The sequence below is a fragment of the Furipterus horrens genome, unplaced genomic scaffold (assembly GCF_987537825.1).
Source record: "Furipterus horrens unplaced genomic scaffold, mFurHor1.1.pri manual_scaffold_13, whole genome shotgun sequence".
Classification (NCBI taxonomy): Eukaryota; Metazoa; Chordata; class Mammalia; order Chiroptera; family Furipteridae; genus Furipterus; species Furipterus horrens.
This window is the reverse complement of record NW_028327183.1, coordinates 2,053,718-2,079,411: the sequence shown is the minus strand read 5'-3', so window position 1 is coordinate 2,079,411 and position 25,694 is coordinate 2,053,718. Positions and strand designations below refer to the sequence as shown.

General features: G+C 54.5%; 1 protein-coding gene across 3 annotated transcripts; it reads left to right on the top strand.

Annotated features, from left to right (window-relative positions):
* The first annotated feature begins 540 nt into the window (after positions 1 to 540).
* Positions 541 to 25,372, top strand: NETO2 (neuropilin and tolloid like 2). 3 transcript variants are annotated; one of them, XM_090260022.1, is made up of 9 exons: positions 541 to 589; positions 10,163 to 10,219; positions 11,740 to 11,880; positions 12,382 to 12,630; positions 17,588 to 17,611; positions 17,715 to 17,842; positions 19,675 to 19,903; positions 23,604 to 23,717; positions 24,751 to 25,372. In XM_090260022.1, the coding sequence occupies exons 1-9, from the start codon at positions 556 to 558 to the stop codon at positions 25,329 to 25,331; spliced, it is 1,557 nt and encodes a 518-aa protein (XP_090116148.1). In that variant the 5' UTR covers positions 541 to 555; the 3' UTR covers positions 25,332 to 25,372. The 3 variants fall into 3 exon arrangements, with proteins under 3 accessions (XP_090116148.1, XP_090116147.1, XP_090116146.1); XM_090260021.1 differs by having other exon boundaries at positions 17,588 to 17,632; XM_090260020.1 differs by lacking the exons at positions 541 to 589; positions 10,163 to 10,219 and having other exon boundaries at positions 11,744 to 11,880; positions 17,588 to 17,632.
* The last annotated feature ends 322 nt before the right edge of the window (positions 25,373 to 25,694 follow it).

The window sequence follows — 25,694 nt, the reverse complement described above, 5'->3', positions numbered from 1 at the left end:
GTGCCCGCTGTCTCAGGGCGGCGGCTCGCTGACGATCCGCCCCGGGGACGGCGACCCCGGGACCCCCGCCCCGGGCTCCGCGGCCGCGGGTTGGAGGCACCGCCCCCCGGGGGCCATTGGCCGGGAGGGCGCGAGGGGCGCGCGGGAGGGGCGGGGCGGGGCGGGACGTGCGCGCAGGCGGCGCGGCCGACACGCGGCGCTCGCGCTCCCCGCTTAAATGAGCCGGGGCTCCCCGCGCCCGCCGCCACTTGAGCGGGGCCCGCGCCGGTGCCGTCCCTCGCGCCCGGGCCGCTCGGCTCAGGGCCGGTCGATGGCACGGAGCGCCGGGGGGCCGGAGGCGGCGCCCGTCGGGGGGCTCGGGCAGCGCGGGGGCCGGCGCGGGGCTCGAGGATGGCGCGCCGCGGGACCTGAGAGCCGCCCGCGGGGAGGCCGCCTGGTGGCCGCGATGGGCGCGGAGCGGGGCCGCCGCCGCCGCCGCGCCGGGCCGTGAGCGCCGAGCTCCGCCGCCGCCTGGCCGCCGCCCGGGCCCCTCGCGAGCGCCGGGCCGCCGGGAACATGGCCCTGGAGCAGCTGGGCTCGGTCCTCAAAGGTAAGCGCCCCCTGCGGGCCGCGGCCGGCGCTCGTGCCCCGGCTTCCGCGCGCCTTTGTCTGCGGGCGCGTCGCGGGGCTCCCGGCCGGGGGCGCGGGACAGGCAGGACCGGGCGGCGGCGGCGCTGCGGAAAGTTGTGGGGTTCGCGGCGGTGCGGCGCAGGCCGGTCTTCCCGACGCGGAGCGACCGAGTCGGGGCTCGCGGACGGGGGCGGCGGGGCCCAGCCCGTCTCCGCGAGCCCGCGGCGGGACGGCCTGCGCGCCCGGCCGGGTCCCACCTGCCGCGGCCCGGAGGCTGCGGCACCACTGCGGCCGGGCGCCACCACCGCTCGGCCCCGCGCTGCCCGCTGCCCGGACCTCGGCCCCGCCTGCCGCCGCGTCCGCGCTCGGCTTGGTCGTGGGCCGGCCAAGTGCGCGGGCGCTAACGCGTCGCCCGCTGCCGCCTCGCGCCCCGGAGCTGGGGGCCTTTGGGGTGAAAATGTGTACAGAGACCGCGAAGGCGGCGACACAAAGTTGCTCCCGCAACTCGGACGAGTAAAGCCCGTTTGCAGTCCTCGGAGGCGCCCGGGCCGCAGAGGCGGCTCCCCTTTCCCTGCCGAGCGCGCCTGGACCCCGAACAGCGGGGTCTGTGCCACAGCGTGGAACGCGCTCCTTTCTAACATCCGGGAAGGAGTGCGGGTGGCATCGCATTACTGTCATGCAGCGCTCGTCATGGTGTCTTCATATTTGTGCGGTGACAAATGGTGGCGTTTTTCCCCTGCTCCCTGCCAACGCCTTTTTTTTAATGTGTTTTATTCGAAAACTCGGTGTGATTTTGCGTTCCAATATTAGTTGGACGAGTACGCTGCTGCAGACGTTCCTAAACTCGGAATGCAGGTTTCACGAAATGAATGTAACACGTTTCCCTGCCCAGCTGTTCGCTTCTACTACAGTTTCGTACTAAGGTGACCCAGGGTTTTCCTTCTAGTGACTGTTTCTCATAAATTCTTCGTGACTCCCTCACTCTATGAAAATGTGAAACGCTGGCACGCGTTCCGTGGCTCTCCCTGTCCGCCACTCCTCAATTACGTAGCCATCGCTTGGAAATGAAGACGTTGCTTTACTCTTTCAGAATAAACCGTGCAGAATAGGGTTTCTGGTGGCGCTCCCTCTCGGGGTGTTCTCCGCTGTCCCCGCTGCGGTGGGCTGACCGGCGTCACCATGACAGTCCTGGGAGGGGCCCCCGGGAAGAAGCGCCGAGGTCCGCTGCGCGGCTCTGCCTGCGGAACTTGCAGAAACGGAGCCGGCGGGGGCATGTCACCCCTGCTCCGGGGCGGGGACGCGGGCGGCCTGCGCCGGCCCCGGGCGCGCACTGCCCTCTCCGGCCGCCGCGCGGAAGCGTTCCGCCGCCGCGTGTTCAGGAAAGGAACCTGGGCTCCTGGCCACAGTGGCCACAGCGTAGTAGCTGGCTTCCCCCTGTCGCTGTCGCCCGGCCCGCACTGTATTTACATGCTCAGGCTGAATTGTTGCTCCGGGCTCGCTGGTCAGAAAGCAAGCCGTTTCCAAGGCGTCTGAACTGGTTGGGTCTGTGATTGTGAAGATGGGGAGGTCAGCACGCATCAGGAAAGCTCCAGGAAATTAACAGAAGTGGATCCTAGGAAGGGACTCTGCTGACGCGGAGAAGCAAGAGTGAAACGTATATGCATTAGAGTAGATGTGCGTATTAGGCTAATTAAGTGCATATACATTCGGTTAAAATGTCTCTACAAAGAGCTTGAAGACTGTGACGCAAAGTTGCTTCCGAACTCGGACCAAATAAATCTTATCTCCAGCCCTCAGAGGAGCCCCGAGGCTTCCCTTTTCCCAGCTGATGGGGATGGATAGGTCCCTGCACATCCATTTGTATCACTTGAATTTTTTAACCAAAGGCATGTGTGACCTATACAAAAATTGATATTTTAAGTTTAAAAAATTACCTTTTAAAAATATGGGCCTTTTCTGGTCCTGCCATTCATTATGTGTACCAGGATGTGAAAAAAGTAGCTTCTAAGTATCCTGTAAGGTGAATTGCTTCCCCGTGAAGAGGTGCTGATCAGAAACAGTTATTTAACGTTTGCATAATTATAGACATTACCTGCTGAAAGCCTTGTTTGTAATGGTGCGGTCAGTTTCTGCTACAACAAATGGGCTCTAATGAGTGTGTGAGCTTCGGGTAGAAGGTAATTTCTTTTAAATGCCTGATTCTTTCTCTGCTGCTTTCAGCAGTGAGAACAAAAGAATAACTAGGCTTTTCAAACCTTCCCCGGACTGTTATAACTAAATAATTCACTTCCAATTGTTTGTGATCGCTCCAGGCCTTATGAAACTTGACTTCCTGCCTGTCAAAATTAAGCATCACAGTCACGTGAACTATTAGAGCAGGATTATAACTCATTGTTTTGCTGTTTTTGTTCATTCTGCACACTGGCTGCAGGAGAATCCTGTTAGATTTTGTTAGATTTAAGTCTGTGTAAACTGTGGTTAAATTTATGGTGTGATAAAGCATAAATGTTCCTCAGCACTATATATGAAACTCTTATGTGAGACCGTGACAGATACCAACGCCTGTCCTTTATCCTTAAGCCTCACGTCTGTAGAAATAGGCACAGTGCTGAAAAGCTATCTGTCTTTTTTTATTATTGAATTCATTGGGGTGTCATTGGTTGGTACAATTACATAGGTTTCAGGGGTACAAATCTATAATCCATCATCTGTACATTGCACTGTGTGTTCCCCACCCCAAGTCAGGTCTCTGTCCATCACCACTGACCCCCTTTGCCCTCTTCTGCCACCCCCGCCCCCTTCCCTCTGGTCACCCCCACACTGCTGTCTGCGTCTGTGAGGGTTTATTTATGTATTTATTTTGCTTAATCCCCTCCCCTGTCTCACTCAGCTCCCCCCCCCCCCTGGCAGCTCAGTCTGTTCTCCGTGTCCATGAGTCCGTTTCTGTTTGTGTGTTTTGTTCATGAGAGTCCACGTATGAGTGAGATCACATGGCCCTTGTCTTTCTCTGACTGTTTTCCTTCCCTGAGCAGAATGCTCTCCAGGTCCATCCACGCCGTCGCAAAGGGTCAGGGTTCCTTCCTTTTTTATGGCTGCATAGTATTCCACTGTGTAAATGAGCTTTTTTACCCTGTCATCTGCTGATGGGCACTTGCGCTGCTTCCATTCTTAGCTTTTGTAAACAACCCTGTGATGAACATGGGGTGCTTATGTTCTTTCAAATTAGTGTTGTGGGTTTCTTCACATATATTCCAAGAAGTAGGATCACTGGGTCAAAAGGCAGATCCATTTTTAATTTTTTGAGGAAATTCCACACTGCTTTCCACAGAGGATGCACCAGTCTGCACTCCCACAAACAGGGCACAGGGTCCCCCTTTCTCCGCATCCTCACCAGCACTTACTGTTTGTCGATTTGTTGATGGTGGGCATTCTGACAGGTGTGAGGTGGTACCTCGTTGTGGTTTTAAATTTTATTTCTCTGATGATTAGTGACATTGAGCATCTTTTTATATGTCTATTGGCCATCTTTGAAGAAGTGTCTATTCAGATCCTTTGCCAGTTTTTTAATTGGATTATTTGGGAGGTTTTTTGGAGTTGTTTGTTTAAGTTTTGGAGATTAACCCCTCATCAGATGTATCATTGGCAAATATGTTCTCCCACTCAGTGGGCTGCCTTTTCATGTTGTTGATGGGTTTCCTTGGCTGGGCAAAAGCTTTCTAGTTTGCTATAGTCCCATTTGTTTATTTTTTATTTTGTTTTTCTTTCCTGAGAAGATACATCAGAAAATATATTGCTGAGAAATATCCGATATTTTACTGCCTCTCTTTTCTTCTAGGATTCTTGTGGTTTTGAGTCTTACATTTAAGTCTTTAATCCACTTTGACTTTACTTGTGTGTGGCGTAAGGTGGTCTAGTTTCATTTTACTTATTTATTTATTTGCATGTGTCTGTCCAATTTTCCCAACACCATTTATTGAATAGACTGTCTTTACCCCATTGTATGTCCGTGCCTCCTTTGTCAAATATTAATGGAAATAAAGGTGTGGGTTTATTTCTGGGCGCTCTGTTCTGTTCCATTGGCCTGTATGTCTGTTTTCATGCCCGTGCTGGGCTATTTTGATTACCACAGCCTTGTAGTACAGTTTGAGATCAAATAGCATGATTCTTCCAACTCTATTCTTCTTTCTCAAGATTTCTGTGGCTGTTCTGGGTCTTTGGTGGTTCTGTATAAATTTCTGAAATCCTTCTTCTAGTTCTGTGAAGTACGCCATTGGCATCTTGATAGGAATTGCCTTGAATCTGTAGATTGCTTTGGGTCGTGTGGACATTTTAATGATGTTAATTCTCCCTCTCCGTGAACACAGTATATGCTTCGATTTATTTGTGCCTTAAATTTCTTTCTTCAGCACCTTATAATTTGCCAAGTACCGGTCTCTTACATCCCTGGTTAAATTTCTTTCTGGGCATTATTTTTGTGGTTGCAGTTGTGGATGGGGTTGTTTTCTTTGTCTCCCTGCCGAATGGCTCAGCTCTCCCTGGTCAAAGGGCTCACACCCGCCCCAGGCAAAGCCAGTCACTGCGGCCTGAGGTGCTCTGTGGGCCCGATGGGACGAGCCCTGTTCTGCATTCATTGTGGAGAAGAGCAAGGAGCGGGGAGACCAGCGGGGCGGCTGTGACGCTCCCACATCTCCTGGTAGAGGTAACAAACCTTATGGCCACCGTGCAGGTGCTTAAAACAAGGCAGGTTCAGTTTCTAACAAAGGTCAGTTGAGGCAGCTTGAGAAACGTAAGAGAAATAGTCGAGTGTCTGAAAGGAAAAAAATCCATCATTTTCCTGCCCCTGGACTTTCAGGCTCAAATGAAGATCAGCCGGGTCATCTGGGCGGCCGCTGTCAGCCGAGAGGTGGGCTTGTGCACCTGTGAGCCGCGGCCTCTCGGCTCAGTGTGTCGTGGGTACAGAGAAGACGTACCAGGGTGACGCGCAGCACCCCCCAAGTGTCTCTGTCCAGTATTTATGGGGTGCTGTTGGGGGCCTGGCAGCCTTCTAGTCCCTGGAGGGTATCAGCGAGGCAGATGCACCAGGCCCTCTTCCTGGTAGGAAGCGACAGATGAACAAGAAAATGCAGCTCATGTAAGTAATAAGAATGAATAATTACTTGTCTAATAAAACAGGACGGAGTAGATCCTTTAGGAGTCGGGAAGGTCTCCCCAGGCAGGGAGCCGGCGGTGCAGAGAGATTGAGGCAGAAGGAGCTGCTCACCCTAAGGCCGGAGTGAGCTTGGTCTGTCGGGGACGTGGCACGAGGCGGCCCGCGTGGACACAGGTGGCAGTCAGTCAGAGGGTCAGGGGCAGCCAGGTCCCAGGTCCCAGAGGACCTCTGCAGTCGGGGCACGGAGTTCGATCTGTGCTGACTGTAATGGGACCCTGGGGGGAGGCATGTGGAAGGCCGCGATGTGATGATTTCTGTTTTGAGAGGTTCCCTGGCTGCTGAGAGCCGGGCCGACCAGGTGTCTGGGACAGAAGCGGTCGGTTGTCCCCACTCTCTGGTGGCTCTGAGCTCTTGCTGAGCACCCAGCCATCCCAAAGAAGGCCTGGAGCTTCCCGTGGTCCTTGCAGGGTTCACTGTGGCCTTGGGACTAAGTCTGGCCCCTTAGACTTGTGTGCCACGTTGGGGGAGTGGTCTTGTCTGTGTTTAGTTAGAGCTTTTTATTTTGTGATCGATTGTAGATTCTGGGCCAGTGGTTTTTGTTTGTTTTTCAGTCTTTTTATCCTCACCCAAGGGCGTTTTTCATTGGTTTTAGAGGGAGAGGGAAACATCTGTTGGGCGCCTCCCATGGACACCCCCTCCAGGGACAGAACCCACAACGCAGGCCTGTGTCCTGACCAGGAACCCAACCTGCGACCTTTCGGTGTCGGGGTTAACGCGCCAACCCGCTGAGCCACACCGGCCAGGGCCTGGGTGGGCGAGGGTTTCTGAAGGAAGGAGGAATGTCCGCGGTGGTTTCCTCCTCCTGCCGACTCTGACGCAGGCTGGGTAGCTGGGATGGAGCTGGAGTGGCCGGCCCTCCTCATCCACGTTGGACCAGAAGATGCCTTCAGATGTGAAAGCCACACGCACCTGAGCGGTCAGGTAGAAGGAGCGTCGGTCCCTGGAGGTGACCTAGGCTCTCTGTAGCCTGGCTGCCTATCCCACAGTTTGCTGCTCAGAGAAAGGTACTCGGTCTCATTTAACCCCAGGTTAGTTCAGGGCGCCTGTCACTCCCGCCAAAACGTGGTCACATCTCGGGCACGTGTGAGGCCGGCGAAAGCCGTGAGACCCGGCCCGGAGGGCAGCTGGACGTCACCGAAGGGCAGTCCGAGTGCCGTCCAATGGAATTCATCTGGACTGAGCTCCTAGAAAAAGCAGGTTTTCAACAGTGGGCAAGAGGTTTTGTAGAAGCAGCAGGAGGCCCGTGGCAGAGCGGGTGTTGGGGACAGGAAGTGTTGGCAGGGGCTTTATAAGAATAGATGGCAGGCCGTGCACCGGTGTTTCCAAAGCCAACACACCAGCCTCTTCACCCGCCCCCTCCCCTGCCCCATCCATCTTGGCCCAAAGCTGCCCCTGCTGTCACCAAGGAGAAACCAGGCAGCCTCTCTCTGCTCCCTTCGGGGCTGGTCCTGGTCTTGTGGCCGTGGCCGCGGGGTGTGGCCGCGGGGCTGGCAGTGTCAGCCTCAGCAGGGCCCTTGTTCCGACACAGGCGCTCCAGCCTGCCCCGCACCCGCCAGGTCCGCAGCTCTGGAAGCCCCCCTGACCCCGCATCTGTTCTAATAGCCCCTGGTGGCGTGATGCCTCGGTCCCCCGGACAGAGACTTGCTGGGAGGGACGCGTGCACATTTTGAAGCCTTGACACTGATCCGTCAGCAGAACGTGTCCACTCCCTGTGTCCTGACCACCCCCAGGCTGGGCCCGAAGCCAGAACCAAGCACCGCACCTGCGCCTCTTGTTCTGACTAATCCCAGCGTTTGGCCTTCAAGGACTTTGTTTCCGTGTGTCCGCCTGGCCGTCACAGGCAGCCGACAGAGGTCCTTTGACGCAACTTGGAGGAAATTGGCTTTATTATGAAAAGGAATGACAAGGATGAATCGTCACAGCTCTGTCCTGAATTGTCATGCACATTTGCCCAATTCTTTGTATGTCGTTTTCATGTTTACTGGCTCAGCTGGGTTGGTTCCGTGGTGAATAGTTTTTTTTTTAACTTGAGGGAAAAAAGAAAACTGTGTGCTGCCCCTCTGTGGAAAGTAGAGAAGAAATACAGGTTTATTTGGTTTTGTAATTTTATGTTTCTGGTGATCTACCTTCATTGTGCATCCTGCGCCGATTTCATAAATCAGGTATTTTACACAACCAAAGTTTTATTGGTCATTACAGGGTATCATTTTCCCGCACGGTTCATCTTCCTGCCGTAGTTCTCTGGTTTCGGCGTGGTGATTTCTTACTCGCTGTCTGCCGGGCTTTGTGTTAACTGCTGACAGACTGTGAATTATAAACACGGAAACTGGCCGATCGCTACACCTGCCGTTCGGGAGCAAAGGGACACTGAGCACACAGTTTTGACCAGTTTTATGTCATCTGAACGGTGTGCCCTGGGAATCAGTGTCCTCTGATGAGTAAATGGATGCAAAGGGCTTGTCAGGTGCCCACTCTTACCCAGGGTTTTCTTCTGAATCACAAATCTCCTGCTTTAAATACATATGTGGTTCCAGGTTCCGTGCTCATAACTCTGGCCCAGCACAGACGTGACGAGTTTGAAGGAAGGACTGTTCCTCCGTAGCGTGAGGTCTTCAGCGCTACTAGCAATCACAGGGAAGGGACGTTAAAGTTATTAAGGGGACAACAGTCGGCCAGGACTCAGGAGACCCAAGATGAAGAGGGCAAGGGATTCGATTGTAAGACATAAACAGCTCCATGGCCGGGACTGCCTGTTCCCACGGGTGACTTCAGGAGGCGGCCCCTCGGGACATGCTGTGGCGTGAAGGGGGCGTGGCCGTCACCAGTCACCAGCTGGCGACCTCTGTACACCCTGCCAGGCCTCCAGCCGCCGGGCCCCGCCCCCGGCCCCGAGCCGGCCCCATCCGACTGCCCCCCAGTGGTGTTCCGAAGCTCCGCGTGGCTGCTGCCCCTGCTCTGCTGCGACACCGGGTCCCCTGAGCTTCCCGCACGACCTTCTCTCGTCCCCTGAGCCGCCCGGACGCCACCCCGCTGTGGGGATCACGGGTCTGAGATGGAGATGTGAGAACTTCTCTCTCGCTGACAAACCCACCGCGGCATCTCCTTACGGGCAAACGTCCACAAGCTCCCCCGCGTGGCGCCCGGCGCGCTCCTCGGTCTAAGCTGCGCGTCCCTCCCTCCCCGGGTCCGTGTCCCGTGGGGCCCAGCCAGGTTATACCTTCTTTTTCGGCGTTTTCCTCACTCTGTTCCTCCCCAGCTGCCGCGGAACGAATGGGCCCCCCGGTTTCCGTCTGGCGCCCGGTGACCGCTCACCTCCTGTTCCCCTCGTGCAGGACGCGGTCTCCGACAGGAGTAGCTGGGCTCCCGAGGGTGGCGGTCTGTCCTGCCGTCTGTCCTTTGTTCACCGCACGCCCGGCCCATAAAAGTGCCACCCGCGCCATCTTCGCAACAGCCGTACAAGGTTGGGGTGTTAGGGCAGCGTGCCCCCCACACACACATTTGCCCAGCAAGGAAACGGGGGGCCCTCCCGCCTGAGTCCTGCGGCCCCTCCTCTCCGCTGATCGCTGTGCCTCTCCTCCCGCCCAGTGTCCCCGCGGGGCCTGCCCTCCGCTCCCTCCCCTGTATGTGCGTGTGGACCGAATGGGTCAGGAAGTCTCCGGGCCACCCCGGACGCGGGGGGAGGCTGGTGGAAGTGGGGTTTCCGTTGAACGGATCATGAAAGATTCCCGTGCACCGTTCATAGGAATGAGATGTTTCAAAGAGTCTTCAAAACAAAAAATTCATCATGTGGTTGATTGGGTCTCAGAAATGCTCCACTTGGGAAAAAAGAAGAGCTTCACTTTCTAAGCCCGCGGGTCTCGGGGACCCAGGACTCGGCGCAGTGCGGCGCAACCCGACAGCGTCGGGCGTTTTCTAGGGCGCTGCTGCCCCCTTCCTTCTGTTTTCGTCATGGACGTCCTCGGAAGTCACATCGTCTGCTTGAGCGTTGGCTGGCCTGGTGCACGGCAGAGCTGGCCGTCCTGCGTGCAGACCCTTTGGGATGGAAGGCAGCGCACATGAGAACAATCGGGGTCCGCAAACTTGTAAAAAAGGATGCGTCCTTTTAATCCCCCCTAAACCGAAAAAGTAGTTTACGTGCCGCGTGCTCTCGGCTTATATAAATGCGCGCGGTGTCAGGTTTCGGACGGTGCATCAACGTCACACTCAGCCCTCCGAAGCCCCGACAGTGAGTGTCCGTAGGGTGCTGGTGTCCGTCCCTCGTTTTTGCTGTCTGACTTCCCTGAGAAGCTGCGTAAAAGGCAGCGTGGATTCCGCTCCTCACCTGTGCTTCTGTTTGTCCCCCAGTGTTGCTGGTCACGGCGCTGGTGGCCGAAGGGGTCGCGGTGGCCCAGAGGACACCAGGTAAAGTACTCGCGGGGACACGCGCCCACGCGGGGTGGGGGGGCAGCTTATTTGCAGGGATTGTGACTGCGGAGGACCATGTCCGCCCCCCGCGAGGGTGCGCCCGCCGACGGCCTGCGGCGCTCTGCTGTCAGCCTCCGTGGGCCGGGCTCGGCGGCCGTCCCCAGAGCGCCGTCGGTGTGAGTCCCACCCTGAGAAGCCTCGGAAATCGGCATCACGGGCACTCCTGGCCCGCTCCGGGTTCTGTCCACACGCTAACGGGGGTTCTCGCTTTACCAGTAAGCAAGAACGGACACCCGTTTTTCCAGCGGAGACCAGTGGCCCCTTTCCGTCAGTGTCTTATTCAGAGCCCTTCGGACCCTCGCCCTTGTTCACAAAAGATGAGTGCGTGTGGTTTCCGACCCAGGTTTGCGCGTGAGAGTTGAGTGCATTTCTTGTACTTTTTACTTCCATCAGGAGATGCATGCGCGCACTAAACAGCTAGCTAGGAGGGCCTGGTGCCCTGTCCTGCCCCGGCCCACGCCCGCTCCCGCCCCGGGGTGGCCGCTGTCTGGGCTGACGCCCCCAGGGTTTCCTGCCTATTTCTAAACAAGGTGCCTTCTGCGGCTTCATGACTCGGGGGTCATGACTTCCCCCAACGTGGAAGATGAACCGGGGCTCTCCCGGCACCAAGGCTGCACCCCTTCATCTGTGTCGCTGGGTCTTTTCCTTTGGGTTCGCTGGGTCCCAGGAGGAAAACCTCCCTTTTCCCGCCTGGAGACTCGGCCTCTGACCGACAGCCTCTGCGGAGCGGCCAGGGGAGCGGCCGGGGGTCCCTGTCTGCAGGCCAGCGTTGGGGCCCTCCGACACGCCTGGGGTCCTCTTGCCCGGCGGCCTTGTTTGGGCCCCTCCCAGGAAGTCCTCTCACTTCCGACGCGGCCAGCGAGCGGCAGCCACCGTGTCTGGGTCGTGTGCGCACGGGTTCCAAGGAGGCTGTGCCCAAGCCGCGCTCTCAGGAGGCCCGTGTCTCCGCCCTCGCCACCCCGGCCCCACGCCCAGGCGCCCGCACGGCGGCTGTTACTGCTGACGGTCTCCGCTGACTGCTACTGAGAGGGTTATGCCCTTAACAAAAATTACAAACCTTGTATTGTTGTTTGAGCAGACACGGGGGAAGGAGCAGAGCTAAAGGCATGTGTCCAGTCGGCACTTGTGATCTTTGAATCTCACTGGACTTCGTAGTAAACTGAGCTCCTGGGAGCCTGAGTCGTATCGTTTCGCTGATGTATCCGCTTCTCCCACGTGGCTCTGCCCTTGAGGAGCCCAAGGACGCCCCTCCCCGGCTGTGTCGCGGCCGAGGCTGCGGGGTCTCACCGCCCCGTGTCTTCTGCCGGGGCCGTGGTCCCTGCAGGGGTGTGTGCGTGTGTGTGTGTGTGCGCGCGTGCGCATGTGTGACGGAGTGGGCGGTGGTCTGGGAAGGTCTGGGGACAGAGGAACGCCGGACTCTCCTGCTGTAGCTCTTTCTTCTGCTTCTCTTCCCTAAGACGGACAGAGCATGGGAATCAGACACGTTCCCGCCACCCAGTGTGGCATTTGGATTCGCACCAGCAACGGGGGACATTTTGCGTCACCTAATTATCCTGACTCGTATCCGCCAAACAAGGAGTGCATCTACATTTTAGAAGGTATGAGACCAATTTCCATCTTTTACTCAGGGATGTTTTGCTTTATCGCGAGACCAAATGCCCTCCTGATAGGACCTGTTTCAACCAGTTTGAACAAAATTAAGCATGGATTTGAATTGAACTCTAGTAATTATACATACTCCCAGATACTGAACACACGAACAAGATTATAGCTGAAGTAGTGTAGGCGTTTTGAATCTCCTGAGATACGGTGTGACGTGATGCACCCGTGAGATGAGAAGTTTCTCTGATGAGAAACTTACACTAACCGGCACCTCTCATTAGGCTTTTATGCAAATCACGTCCGTAGTCACATGAGCCCGTCGTTCCCCCGAGGAGCATTATTATTCGTGGAAAACAAACATGTAACATGCCCTTCATGTGTGACGTCCTCGTGACGCTGCTCAGCGGCAAAGCCGCAAAAGCAACAGCCCTGCTGCGTGTGACGTCCATCCGCTGCCCCGCGCGCGTCGCCCTGACTCGCTTGCCCCCGTCTTCCAGCGGCTCCGCGCCAGAGGATCGAGCTGAGCTTCGAGGACCACTTCTACGTCGAGCCGTCCTTCGAGTGCCGGTTCGACCACCTGGAGGTCCGCGACGGGCCCTTCGGCTTCTCCCCACTCATCGACCGCTTCTGCGGCGTGAGGAGCCCCCCGCTGATCAGGTCCACGGGGAGGTTCATGTGGGTCAAGTTCAGTTCCGACGAAGAACTCGAAGGCATGGGGTTCCGAGCCAAGTACTCCTTCATCCCAGGTGAGGCGCCGCCCCGCGCCCGGCCCCCGGGCCAGAGGCCCCGAACGGGAACGTTACCGCTCTGGCGCGGCGGCCGGGCAGCTGGGTGGAACCAGTGTGCGGTCCTTCGCTTTTATTTAGGTTTTCGTGCGAGAACTTTGCTATCCGTAAAAAATTAACACGTATCCGAATGCAAAGAAAATGCCCGCGAGGCTACCACGCTGTACGAGAAAGCAGTGTTCGCGGTTTGGCGCGTGTCCCTTCGGGTGTTTCCCGCACCTCCGTACCTTGCGTGTGTTATGTACTTGCAGGTGTATTTCCTGCTCTTTCTTTTTTTGCTTGAGTAACGCAGTCAGCGTTTTTTCCCCATCACTAAATGCATTATGGAAACTTTTAAGTGTCGCTGTGTTAAATTCTCAATGCCAAAAGGCTGACATTTTCAAAAATTAAAATTTATCTGACAGATAGACTATCTGATAGATTTTTCCACACAAAACCTGCGTGTGGTTGTTCATAGCAGTTTTATTGTCATTGTTAAAACTTGGAAGCCACCAAGATATCCTTCAGATAAACAAACTGGCCCCTCCAGACAATGGAATGTTATTCTGAATTCGACTTTATTTTTTAGAAGTTTTCAGTTCATAGCCAAACTGAGCAGAAAATAAAGTTACCATATAACACACACACACACACACACACACACACACTCACACACTCACACACACACACACACACACACACACACTCCCCCTGCCTCCCTCCCAGACCAACGTCCCCCCAGATGCTACATCAGTTACAGTCACGAGCTGTCAGTGACACATCACGTCAGGGCCCACCCTTGGCGTCCTGTGTCCTGTGCATTTGGACAGATGGACCGTTTGTCCACGTCGCAGTACCACACCGAGTAGCTTCACTGCCCCGAGAGTCACCTGTGCTCCCGTCTTCATCCCTCCCAGGCAGCCGCTGGTCTTCTCCTGCCTTTCCCAGGAGGCCACGGAGCTGGGGTCGCACAGCAGGCGGCCTCGTCAGAGGAGCTGCTTCCACCGAGTAGCGTGCGTCTCCGGTCCTCCCGCGTTGTTTCACGGCTCGCAGCTCGTTCCTTTTTAACCCTGGATGCTAGTCCCTCATCTGGACGGGCCCGCGTCTGTTTAGCCGTTCTCTTGTGGGCCATCTTGGCTGCCTCTCCGCTTTAGCAATTACAGATATACCTGCTAGAAGCACAACATGGAGGGTGTACTTAATGCCACTGAGCTGTACACTTAAAAACGGTTAAAGGATAAACGTGTATATTTTTTACTACAATGAAGATAAATTTTTACAAATTATAAACAGGTGTCTTAAAAGCCTTAATCTGAACATGTAGATAGGACCTGTATATGCCAACCTGCCAAAGTCACTTGTCTGAACCGCCTCAGGGTCTTTAATGACACTGCAAAACCCATCTTAGCACTTAGCATGCTTAGCATATGATATTTTCAGGCCTGTCTTTCTATCTTTCTTCCTCACCCGAGGACATGCTTATTGATTTTAGAGAGAGGGGGAGGGAGGGAGGGAGAGAGCCATCGATGCGAGAGAGAAACACTGATTGGTTGCCCCTCACACGCGCCCCAGCCAGGGACCAGACCCCCAACCTCGGGATGTGCCCTGACTGGGAGTCAAACCCGCGACCTCTCAGTTTACGTGATGACGCGCCAACCAAACGAGCCGCATCTGCCCGGGGAAACCTACTTGACTGCGCGGTCTGTTGTGTGTAAGTGGGGGCTTGATTCTTGTTAGAGCTGTTTACCCTTTACCATGGTTATTAAACTACAGATTGAAAAAAGTAAGAGGGAAATTTGGAGCTTAATTTAGGTTCCATCTCAGGGACGGTTCTTCTTTAACTTAGTAAACCAAACCCAACTAAAGGAAGCCAAGACACCTCAGCTCTTTTGCAGATAAATAACAAAGAGAAATTTAAATTTTAAACAGCATTGGAGTAAAAGTCATAAGAGTTATCTGGCAAACAAATCACAGTTTCTTCCTGCGCAGGCAAGAATTCTAGGGTATTGTCCTCATTGCATTAAAACTTCCAGAATTAGCCCAGTTGCATATGGGGTCTGTCTAGAAAAAGCCCAGCCATGTGAATATAACAAGAATGGTTTACACGACATTGATGTAGCCTGGCAGCCATGGCGAGTGGGCTGGAATGCACATGTGTGAACAATGGCGACTTCACTGTACTAGTCAGTGGGGACGATAAAAATCATTGAGTGAGCATGTGCACTGTGTGGCCGTCGCATTCAAAATGACTGCGCGAGCAGAGCAATGAATCTGCATCAGATTTTGTGTTAAGCTTAAACGCTCCTCCACGGAAACTACTCAGATGATTCAGAGGCCACAGCTGTGGGCAGCTGGTGACTGGCAGCTTCATCACAACAACATGCCCACCTATTCATCACGTCTTGTGCAGAGTTTTTTAACAAAACATCAAATCACCCAGGTGACTCAGCTCCCCTACAGCCCAGATTTAGTGCCCTGTCCCTTCTGGCTTTTCCCAAAACTAAAATCACCTTTGAAAGGGAAGAGATTTCAGACCATTGATGAGATTCAGGAAAATACGATGGGGCAGCTGATGGCGAGCGGGAGATCTGTGAGAGGTTCCAATATGTCTGCTTTGAAGAGGACTGAGGCGTCATTGTCCTGTGTACCATGTTTCTGCTATCTTACATCTTCTTTAATAACTGTCTCTATTTTTCATAGTCTGTGGCTGGGCACATTCTGGGCAGCCCTAGCACAGGAGGCGGCAATCCATTAAGAGCTTCTGTCTCAACAGCAGTGTAGAGAATTACATTTTTTAAAAATACTAATTTCTTATCATTGTTAGTAGGCTTCTTCCAGATTTACCAGTGCCTAGACAAAATATATATATTTTTTTTTTTTTAAGATTTTATTTATTTATTTTTAGAGAGGGGGGAAGGGAGGGAGAAAGAGAGGGAGAGAAACACCAGTGCGTGGTTGCCTCTCGTGCGCTCCCAACTGGGGACCTGGCCTGCAACCCAGGCCTGTGCCCTGAGTGGGAATCGAACGCATGACCCCTTGGTTCGCAGGCCGGCACTCAATCCACTGAGCCGGTCACACCAGCCATGGCACAAAATATTTTAAATATGATCTTAACTAGACACAGCCATAATTTAGCTAATTATGCGTTACCTATTTATTTTGATGTGGGTTTTGTTTTTGTTTTTTTTCATTTCTTTTAGTGGTAAAATGATGGAATCCTCACCCACATGGTAGAGTAAGAAAAACTGTGTAGAGAATTGGAATGGAGCCCTAGCTTTGCCATTAATAAGACCCGAGAAAACACTAATCTCTCAGATTCCGTTTCATGCTCCTTTGTAACCTGGAATATTACCTAATCCTCCTGACATCGCTCTCATTAGCATGGCATTAAACGTGATATATGTAAAAACTCGGAAGCACTATAAAATGCAAATGTAAGGCTATATAGTCTAGAAATCCTAAGCACTTTATTCTAAGTTGGTTATATTTTAACTGGAAGCCACATGAGGTTGCTCTCCTGATGTATACATACACCTAATAGAGGAAAAGAGCTCCTTTTCTTCAAAATAAGAACCTTTACATATAAAATATGATTTTGTTTGATATTTTAAAACATGATTCCAATCATTAAGAGCATTGTTTTTGATGTCTGTATTTGAAAAGATCTGAGTCATGTATAAGATTTCATAACATGCGTTTTTGGCACTCAGGTATCATCTCAGTTCATAAAAAGCAAACTGCGCGTCATCCTGTGCACCAGAGGTCGTGGGTTCAATTCCCGGTCAGGGCACCTACCTGGGTTGCAAGTTTGGTCCCCAGTTGGGGCACGTATGGGAGGCAACCAATCAACGTTTCTCTCCCTTTCTCTCCCTCCCTCCTTCTCTCTTTAAAATCAATAAATGTATCCTCAGGTGAGTATTTTTAAAAACAAATTAAACTCTTGACAATTTAATTAGACCAGTTACTTGAACTTCAGCTGGTGCTCTCAGTCCCTGTGAACAGCCTCACAGGACATCCTGCCCCCACCGGGTCGTCTCCTTTTCCTCCATCAGGAAAAAACATAAGAACATGTATTATTTTAACCCTTTTTAAGCAGACGGGTCATTGGCAGTCAGCACGTTCACAGCGTTGTGCGACCTTCATCGCTCCTGTTCATGTCCAGAACTTTCTGGTCATCCCAAGCGGAAATTCTGTCCCCATTGACGCGGGTTCCCATTCCCCGTCCCGCCAGCCCCCCTGGGCCTTCCTGTCTCCAAATGGGACCCGTGCAGGTATGTCACGGGAGTGGAATCCTGCAGTAGTTGTTCTTCACCGCCTGGTTTATTTCACGGAGCACAGGGTTTCCTGGTTCATCACGCTGTGGCACGCGTTAGAACTGCGTTCCTCTTCAGGGCTGAATAGTACTCCGTTGTGTGGCGGGTACCACACTTTGCTTATCCGTTCATCTGTCAGTGGGCTGCCTGGCGGTATTGACAGAGTTGCAGGTTTTCAGGAAGCAAAACTAAATTATTAACCTGGGATGGGATCAAAAGGATCTACGTTATCACTTAAAACCATTAATCCTGGCCTTACCGTGTGGCCCACTTGGTTGGAGCATCGTTCTGTGAAGCGAAAGGTCACTGGTTCAATTCGCAGGCAGGGCACCTACCTGGGTTGCCGGCTTGGTCCCTAGTTGGGGCGCATTCAAGAGGCGACCAATCAGTGTTTCTCTCCGTTATCCCTCCCTCCCCCTCTCTGTAAAAATAAAATCTTTGAAAAAACATTGATCTTATCAGTGAGCATGAATGTGCTTCTAAGTAACCAGCGCTCCCCGGTCTGCGGCAGAGAACTAGCTCTTGCGTTGTTACGGTTACGGCGTTAGCGTAACTCAAGGCGTGAAACCGCGCGGTCCCTCGAACGCGTCTCCCCGTCGGTGACCGTGTGCTCTCTTCTGTTCCAGATCCCGACTTCACTTACCTCGGAGGTATTTTAAACCCCATCCCAGGTTTAGTATACTCCCTCTTGTTTCCGCACACCATGTTTGCGCGTCGCCTGTTCCCCTGACCGTGCTCACCTGGTCCTTGCAGATTGCCAGTTCGAGCTCTCGGGAGCCGACGGGGTCGTGCGGTCCAGCCAGGTGGAGCAGGAGGACAAGACGAAGCCCGGCCAGGCGGTGGACTGCATCTGGACCGTCCGGGCCACCCCCAAAGCCAAGGTACGCGCGTGCGTCGGGCCGTGTCCGGGAGGAGGAGAGCGAGGTGCGTCGTGGGCTGTCTCGGTGCGTGCAGGTCCCTCCCGATTGTATAAACCGTATGACAACTTTTTAAAATTTAGTTTAGTCACGTGATTAGGTACCCTTGAAGGTCTCAGCACTGTCGCCATTAAATAAGCTACAGTGTAACCTGCAGGAGTATCACAGATACATTAAGGTTCTTATTTTAAGAGTTTTAGGACTCTGTGGATTCCTAATTGAAGAATGCAAGTATGGACCAGGATGATGACAGATTCGTTGAAGAAGTTTTATGAGGAGAAAAAGTATGAGGGTCACAAGAAAGGAAAGTATCTCGTCAGAGCCTCAGGGTCGGTCGAAACCAGAGCAGCAGCCGGTTGCCCCCGTGGTGTCCGCGCTCTGCCCGCCACTGGTCTGCGAGCCCCGGAGCTGTTCCCAGAAGGCACACGGGCGCGGGGTCCCTAAGAAACCGCCCGATCGGGACTGCCTGCCAACCACTCCTGCCTTTTGCTTTTACTTTCTGCTTCTTGGAACCCCAAGAGGGTTAAAATTATACTTAATGTGTGTGTGTGTGTGTAAAAACAGAAAAGAGAGGAAGGTAGGAGAACGTGCCTTTAAGAAGTTATGAAAACCCAACTTCTTTATACTCACATGACGGATCAGTTAACCTGAAACCCACCTGGGACAAAACGCTTGGAAGCGTTGGGTAAAATGTGGCAGGTTTTTTTTCAAAGCCTCGATAAGCTCCCCCAAAGGAGGTCATTCTCGTGGAAGAGAAATGAAGAGCAAGGACTAGACCCTTGGGCAAGGAGCTGGTGACTGAAACTGTGGGCACAGACGCCCGCTACTGTATTAGTGACTGGGGACTCGGGCAGACGCGGCCGGGGCAGGAGCCTGGTGTTAACAGCCCCACTGAGGCAGGTGCAGAAAGGCCTGGGGTTGAGGACCTTCATGACCGACACCCCTCACGTAAATCTGGAACCCGCGCAGCAGGGGTGACTGCCATGAATGGCAGGTTAGGAAAGTCCTTCCACTCACACGGGTTGATGACACAGAAGCTTACCTTCCTGGGCTCAGTCTCTGGATGGGGGGGGGGGGCATCTGGGGCCTCCCCTACATCTTTATACCTAGCACCCTATCTTTAGTAACAGTTTAAGGGTAGGAATTTACAGCCCATGATCAACCCAGAAGTCACTCAGCTCCAAAATTAACAAAATGGAGCTGGGCTCATAAAACCTTTGAGGCACGTGGCAGAAATAAAGACAAAGTGACTTCCCGTGGAGGCCGCAGGATCGCGCTCGACAGAGGCCCGCTGAGCGTGGAGTCACTGCCAGAGTCAGAACACACGCGCGCGGGCACACCACGCCCCCTAATGACCCTAAAGGGGGAATCGGAGGGTGGGAGTGCTATGATCAGGGACACTTTAAAAAGAACCAACTATAAAAAATAAATTAAATAAAAATAGAAATAACCAGCAAGAGCTCCTGCAAGTGAACGGTATGGTGACTGAAAGGCAGACAGAGAGGGTTACCCAGAATGTACGCCTGGGGACAAGGGAGGTAGCAGACGGGTTCTTTTCCCGATCCGTCGGTAATCGTGAGGTCGCTTTCCTCAGGAAACACGTGTGAGACTTATGCCTCATGGAGCAAAGCCTCTTCTCCCTGCAGACAAACCTCGGTCCTGCGCACTGGGTTCCAGCCGCCTCCTTGCCGCTGCTTCTCTGTCCCTGTCGTTAACTCGGTGCGCCCCGCCGCGTGGGCCGGACGCCCGTCCGTGCGCCGGCCCCGCAGCGGCGTTTCTCTCGTGTGCCCGCGCAGATCTACCTGAGGTTCCTGGATTACCAGATGGAGCACTCCAACGAGTGCAAGCGGAACTTCGTGGCCGTCTACGACGGGAGCAGCTCCATCGAGAACCTCAGGGCCAAGTTCTGCAGCACGGTGGCCAACGACGTCACGCTGAAGACGGACGTCGGCGTGATCCGCATGTGGGCCGACGAGGGCAGCCGGCTCAGCCGGTTCAGGATGCTGTTCACCTCCTTCGTGGAGCGTAAGTCGAGGGGGCCCTGCCCGCCGCGCTGAGACTTCGACGTCACTGTCACTCACCCCGAGTACGATGACTGAGTGTTTCCTGTTGACACGGCCGGGCTGTCACGGGCTGCAGAAATGGCTGAGTCTTAGTCCCGCCTCCCACGGAGCTGACTGGCTGTCGGGGCTAGAACCCTTGTTAGCGCATAGATCGCCACCCTGCCTTGTTACCAAGCGGCAAACACGTGGTAGGGAGAGCAGGGGTGGGAGCCTTCTCTCAAGATTTTCAAAATTAAAAATAATGATCAGGCCCTGGACAGATGGCATGGATGTTTCTTAAAAATAAATTTAAAAATTAATAAACATATCCTCAGGTGGGAATTTTTAAAACTTATTTTAAAAATAATAATAATAATGGCCAGTGCTAGTGATACAGCTTGACACATAATTATGAATCCAGCAAACCATGATCACCAATGATTTAGATTGGCAGTGAGTTCTTTTTGTTTGTTTATTTTTAGAGAGAGGGGGAAAGGAGAAAGGAAGAGAAGCATCACTGTGCGGTTGCCTCTCACGTGCCCCCAACTGGGGACCTGACGTGCAACCTAGTCATGTGCCCTGACTGGGAATCGAACCAGCGACACTTGGTTTGCAGGCCGACACTCAATTCGGCATCCTCTCCCCGTAGAAGGCTGTTTGGTCCACTTGGAAGGTCCGGGATCTAGTGCGCTTTTATGATACGGAGTTGGCCTTTGTCCTTACATGGCGGACCGGCGCCTGCCTTCCGCAGCCTGCTCGCCTCGCTCAGCCTTACATCTGTCTGGCGCTGCACCGCCCTCAATCTGACATGAAGAGCTCTTCTCTGGTGTTTTTCAGTTAGTATCAAAGTAGGATCAAAGTAGTCCATAAATTTTTATCAAACAGAAGGCCCCGTTTGAAAATCTCCTTTTGATAAACACAGATCTGAGAGCCTGAGACGTTTTACATGCTTCTCATTACTTCAGGCTGATAAACGACCTCTCTTATTCTTCTCTGAGCTGCTCGTGATTTGTGACCGTTAGGGATCCAGCCCCGGACGCAGCCCTGGTGTCAGGACAGGTTTATGTAAACGGACCGGCTGTGCCAGGGCGGCTCGCTTCCGACCAGCCCGAGGTGGACGGCCGCGCAGCCCGGAATAGGACGGCTCGCTACCGGGACCGAAATAGAACAGCGATCAGGGTGCGTTCGCCTTCTCCCCGAGCGCTGAATGCTAATGTGCGCCGCGCTTTTGAAGAACGGGTGCGGTTTGAGGAAAATAGTTTCTAGGACTGGAACCGTGAAAGCAGGAAAGATATTTTTGTTAGAACACATCCATAATGTGATTCCCAGTGACACATTGCCAGCAGGCGCCCTGCAGGCTTCGTTGAAGGACAGAGCTACCTTCCAGCAGCCCTGCCCTGCCTCGTCAGACAGGGAGCCCGCCCGGGCTGCTGCGGCTCTGTGGACTGAGCGCCGGCCTGCGAACCTAAGGGTCGCCGGTTCGATTCCCAGTCAGGGCACATGCCTGGGCTGTAGGCCAGGTCTCCAGTCGGGGGGCATGAGAGGCAACCACACACAGATGCTTTTCTCCCTCAGCGCTCTCTAAAAATAAATAAATACTTTTTGAACGTAAAGCTGAAATGCCAGCGCCCCCTCTTTGCCAACCAGGACGCACAGCGAAGAGGGGAGAGCAGGAAGCCCTGGGGGCGGGGAGTCATGAGCAGCTCCTAACCAGCACTATGTTTGCTGCGATCTCGGGCCCTTTCTGTACTTCGGAGTCGCAGCATGTCCTTAGCAGCCACATCAGTGACAGACAACCACTCAACACCCGTGCTCACCCATCAGAGCCCATAAAGCTTAATCCTCTTGTATTACGAATCAGAGTCACAGGCCTGCAAAGCAGAACCGGGCCGCGCTGGCGCGGGTTCATGAACGTGGGGAGCCATTGGAGAGAACACGCAGGTAAAACCGGGTGTGTCCCACTCATTGCTCCGTCAGTGGCAAAGACCAAGCAGAAAACTTGCCCCTCCCCCCGCCACCCCACTCCTGATGCTAGAAGAGCCTCCCTGATGCAGTCACATGAGGCCCTGTGGGGAAACTTGAAGAGCTAATGATAGTTTGAGTCAGAAAATCAGGATACCTAGAAGCCACGGTGCTATTTATAACCTCCCTCAACCTGTCTTAAAAATAGCCTCTCTGCCCTGTATCCCCATTGGTGAACTGAATAAGGCAGGTAAAATTAGAATTCAGTGTGTCATAGGACATAGTATGTAGTAAAATCATGGGATGATACAGAAACAAACACACACACACACAGAAAACTCTAGTTTTTAGAAATGAGGAATTCAAAAATTGCTGTGTTCTCTAGGCCAGCGATGTTCAACCTTTTTCATCTCGTGACGCATAGAAACTAATTACTAAAATTCTGCAGGGCGCCAGCAAAGTATTCTTGCTGATCTGATGACGAAATAGGTGTAATTTTGATTGGCTCAGACCTGATAGCTGTTGCGTTGGCTGTTGTCATTTTTTCTTTTATTTGGCAGTCTAAGGGAAAAGAGGTCAGGGCCCCTGGCTAGTCAGTCAGATATTGCTGGGGGGGGGGGAGGCAAAGGGAGAAGAAATTGGGGCAACTGTAACAGCATAATCAATAAAATATATTAGAAAAGACAATTAGATAACTTAATAAACAATTCCTGCGGCACAGGGGTTGAAAATTGCTGCCCAGGGCCGTTTGTTACATTATAAAGTGCCGCCCCGGCCGGGTCACTCAGTGGGTTAGCGCATCGTCCCCATAGGCCAAGGCCATAGGTTCAGTCCCGGGTCAGGGCACGTGCGAGAACCCACCAGTGAATGAATGCATCAGTGAGCGGAACAACAAATCAACGTTTGCCTCTCTCGGTCTCTCGACCCTTTCCTCTCTCTCTTTCTAAAATGAATAAATTAAAAACACTGCAGGCACAGGCCCGTGTCATACAGCTTCATGCTTACATGGCACAGCCGAAGGGGGCACACTGGCACCGTCTGTCCCTACACCACCGCCCACGTCCCCGTTGGCCTTTCTGTCCGTGGTCTCTGGCGTCTGTGTCACCTCGTGCTGAGCTTTGAAGTCACTTCTGTGAATGGTTTAAATCACGCAGTGGTGACAGACTCACCACCTCAGAGTGGATGACGCGTCCGTGAGGTCCTCTTCTGGTTGGGGTCCTCACAGTCTCATCAGATTGTGGCCCCAGAAGTCTGAGGTGGCCTGTGGTCCCCCCACGCGTCCCCGAGGCAGCCAGGGCCCGGCTGACACACAGACCCATCCACTGAGTGCTTCCCCCTCTGCCTGCAGCAGAATACTCAGTTCTTCCTGGATGGAACGCGGATTTCCTGAGAACTGAGCGACCCCCCCAGCGTGCCCAGGGGCGCCCACGCTGCGGCGTTCTCACCAACATTGTCTTTTAACGGCTTGAAAACCTGTGCCAGGCTGGGTGCTGTGGGAAATCTATTCATGTTGTCCTTCACTGACAGTGACCTTCTGGTAGCCAGGGTAAGTGGCTGTACACGCGTCCCCGTCCAAGATCACGGACGCCTGTCTCGCCGCGTGTACAGTACAGAGGCGTTCCTGGGAAGGCCCCCGCGGCGACAGGAAGGCAGAGGAAGTCCGCGCACACCCATAACCCGTGTGCTTCCCGTTCTCAGCACGCGTTGTCTTTCTCCCGCAGCTCCCTGCACCAGCGGCACCTTCTTCTGCCACAGCAACATGTGCATCAACAGCTCCTTGGTCTGCAACGGCGTGCAGAACTGCGCCTACCCGTGGGACGAGACCCACTGCACAGGTGAGGTCCCGCGAGGGGCGGCCCTCGCCTTCCGTCAGGAAGGACGGCACGTGCCGCGGTCCCCGCTGTGCTCGCGTGGCTGCTCTGGTGGAAACGGAGGCGCCCGTATCAGTGTCCTTTGGAGTGGACCACAGCCCTCAGGACGGGGTAAACACAGAGAGGAGTCTCGCACTCTGCTCTTGAGCTCAAGTTGCTCAAAAGGTCCTCACAGCGTTCTTGCCCTTAATCCTCTTAGTCATTGGGTTGTGGAGCTGCCTTCTCAAAATTATTTAGAAAGGGACCCAGAGTATTGTTTTTTAATTTGAGGCAAACACTACTTAGTAAAAATCAGCTGATGGGTCCAGGCTTACGATATAAAGTGGGACCCTTGTAAGAGCGGCTTGTTTCCAGTTCATAAACTCTCCCGCGCCTCATTTCCACGGTGCGCCCCGGGACAGAGAAAAGGGCCGGTGGTCACCGCTGAAGGCCCGCCCGCCCTTTACTTGCCAAGGGCTCAGTAAATACCTTACGGTGTAAAGAAAAGTGCGTGGAATCTGACACGGCTGCCCCAAGTCCTGGACGTGAGTACTTTGGCGCGATCACCCCTTCCGAAATAGTGGGCCGTGGCCTCAGGCCTGGGGGGCTCGTCTGGGCCTCTGGCTGTCCCGGAGGCGCCGACAGCGGGAACCCGGAACGTCCCCAGGCCTGCCCGAGAGCCGAGAGCCGAGTGACCGAGCAGGGGCCTCTGTGTCGGCGTTTTCTGGGGGCACGGGTTTCATTTCATTTGCTCGTCGTGTGCATTCCTGTCCCTTCCGAGCAAAGGCCGGCCCCCTCGCGTTTCTGTAGCCCGTCTTCTTCTGTGTGACGACTGGCGCGTTTAACCAGGAACCCTAAGGGGGCTTTTATTTTTGGGTTTTCAAACCGCATTGGGAACGGCATCCCCCGTGGCGTGTTTGACCCGAGTGCTCTCCCTCACCTGCAAGCGCCTCCCGGTCCGGGACGGGGCTCCTGCGTGGATTCCGAAAGCCGCCCCGTTTCTCTCCCCGTCCCGCAGAGAAGAAGAAGGCGGGGCTGTTCGAACAGATGACGCGCACCCACGGGACCATCATCGGCGTCACGTCGGGGGTGGTGCTGGTCCTCCTCGTCGTGTCCGTCCTGGTGCAGGTGAAGCAGCCGCGGAAGAAGGTGGTGGCCTGCAAGGGCGCCTTCAACAAGCCGGGCTTCCAGGAGGCGTTCGAGCCCCCGCACTACGAGCTCTTCTCCCTGCGGGACAAGGAGCTGCCGGCCGACCTGGCCGACCTCTCGGAGGAGCTGGACGGCTACCGCCCGCTGCGCCGCGCGTCCTCCGCCTCGCGCTGCGTCCACGAGCACCACTGCGGCGCGCGGCCCCCGGGCGGCAAGGCGGGCCGGGCGCCCCTCGCGGCGGCGGAGCTGCCCTTCCGGAACGACTTCGCGCAGCCGCAGCCCATGAAGACCTTCAACAGCAGCTTCCGCAAGAGCAGCTTCACGTTCAAGCAGGCGCACGAGTGCCCGGAGCAGGCGCTGGAGGACCGCGTGATGGAGGAGCTGCCCTGCGAGATCTACGGCCGCGGCCGCGAGGACGCCGCGCAGGCGGCCATGGCCATCGACTTCTGACCTCCGGCCGCCGCGCGCCCCGCACCCCCGCCCCGCTCTCCCCGGCCGCGGGGACGCCGTGACTACCCTGGGCAGCCGGTGGGTGTTGAACAACCCCGGGGTCCCGTCCGTCCGGCGAGGCAAACGGGGACCCCCTGCGACCCGGTGGCCTGTGACCGACGCAGCGGGGAGGTGGCGCTGGGGGGGCTCCGGCAGCCCACGCGGCCCCGCGACGCGACTCTGCCCCTGCCGGACGCGCGCTGTCGATATTGTGATCCTGCAGTACGCTTCAAGATAAGATTTCTCTTTACCTTCCTTTTCTTTTTATTTTTTTAACTTAATTTGTTGTGTAAGCCGGTGATTTCCCCGTTTCCTTGTCTCACA

What these genes read in the sequence shown, in the direction of transcription:
- NETO2 (XM_090260021.1), top strand. Translation starts at nt 556, where the DNA reads ATGGCCCTGGAGCAGCTGGGCTCGGTCCTCAAAG. An exon ending in GGGCCACCCCCAAAGCCAAG is followed by an intron (nt 17,843 to 19,674) that starts GTACGCGCGTGC and finishes GTGCCCGCGCAG; the next exon opens with ATCTACCTGAGGTTCCTGGA. An exon ending in GGACGAGACCCACTGCACAG is followed by an intron (nt 23,718 to 24,750) that starts GTGAGGTCCCGC and finishes CCCGTCCCGCAG; the next exon opens with AGAAGAAGAAGGCGGGGCTG.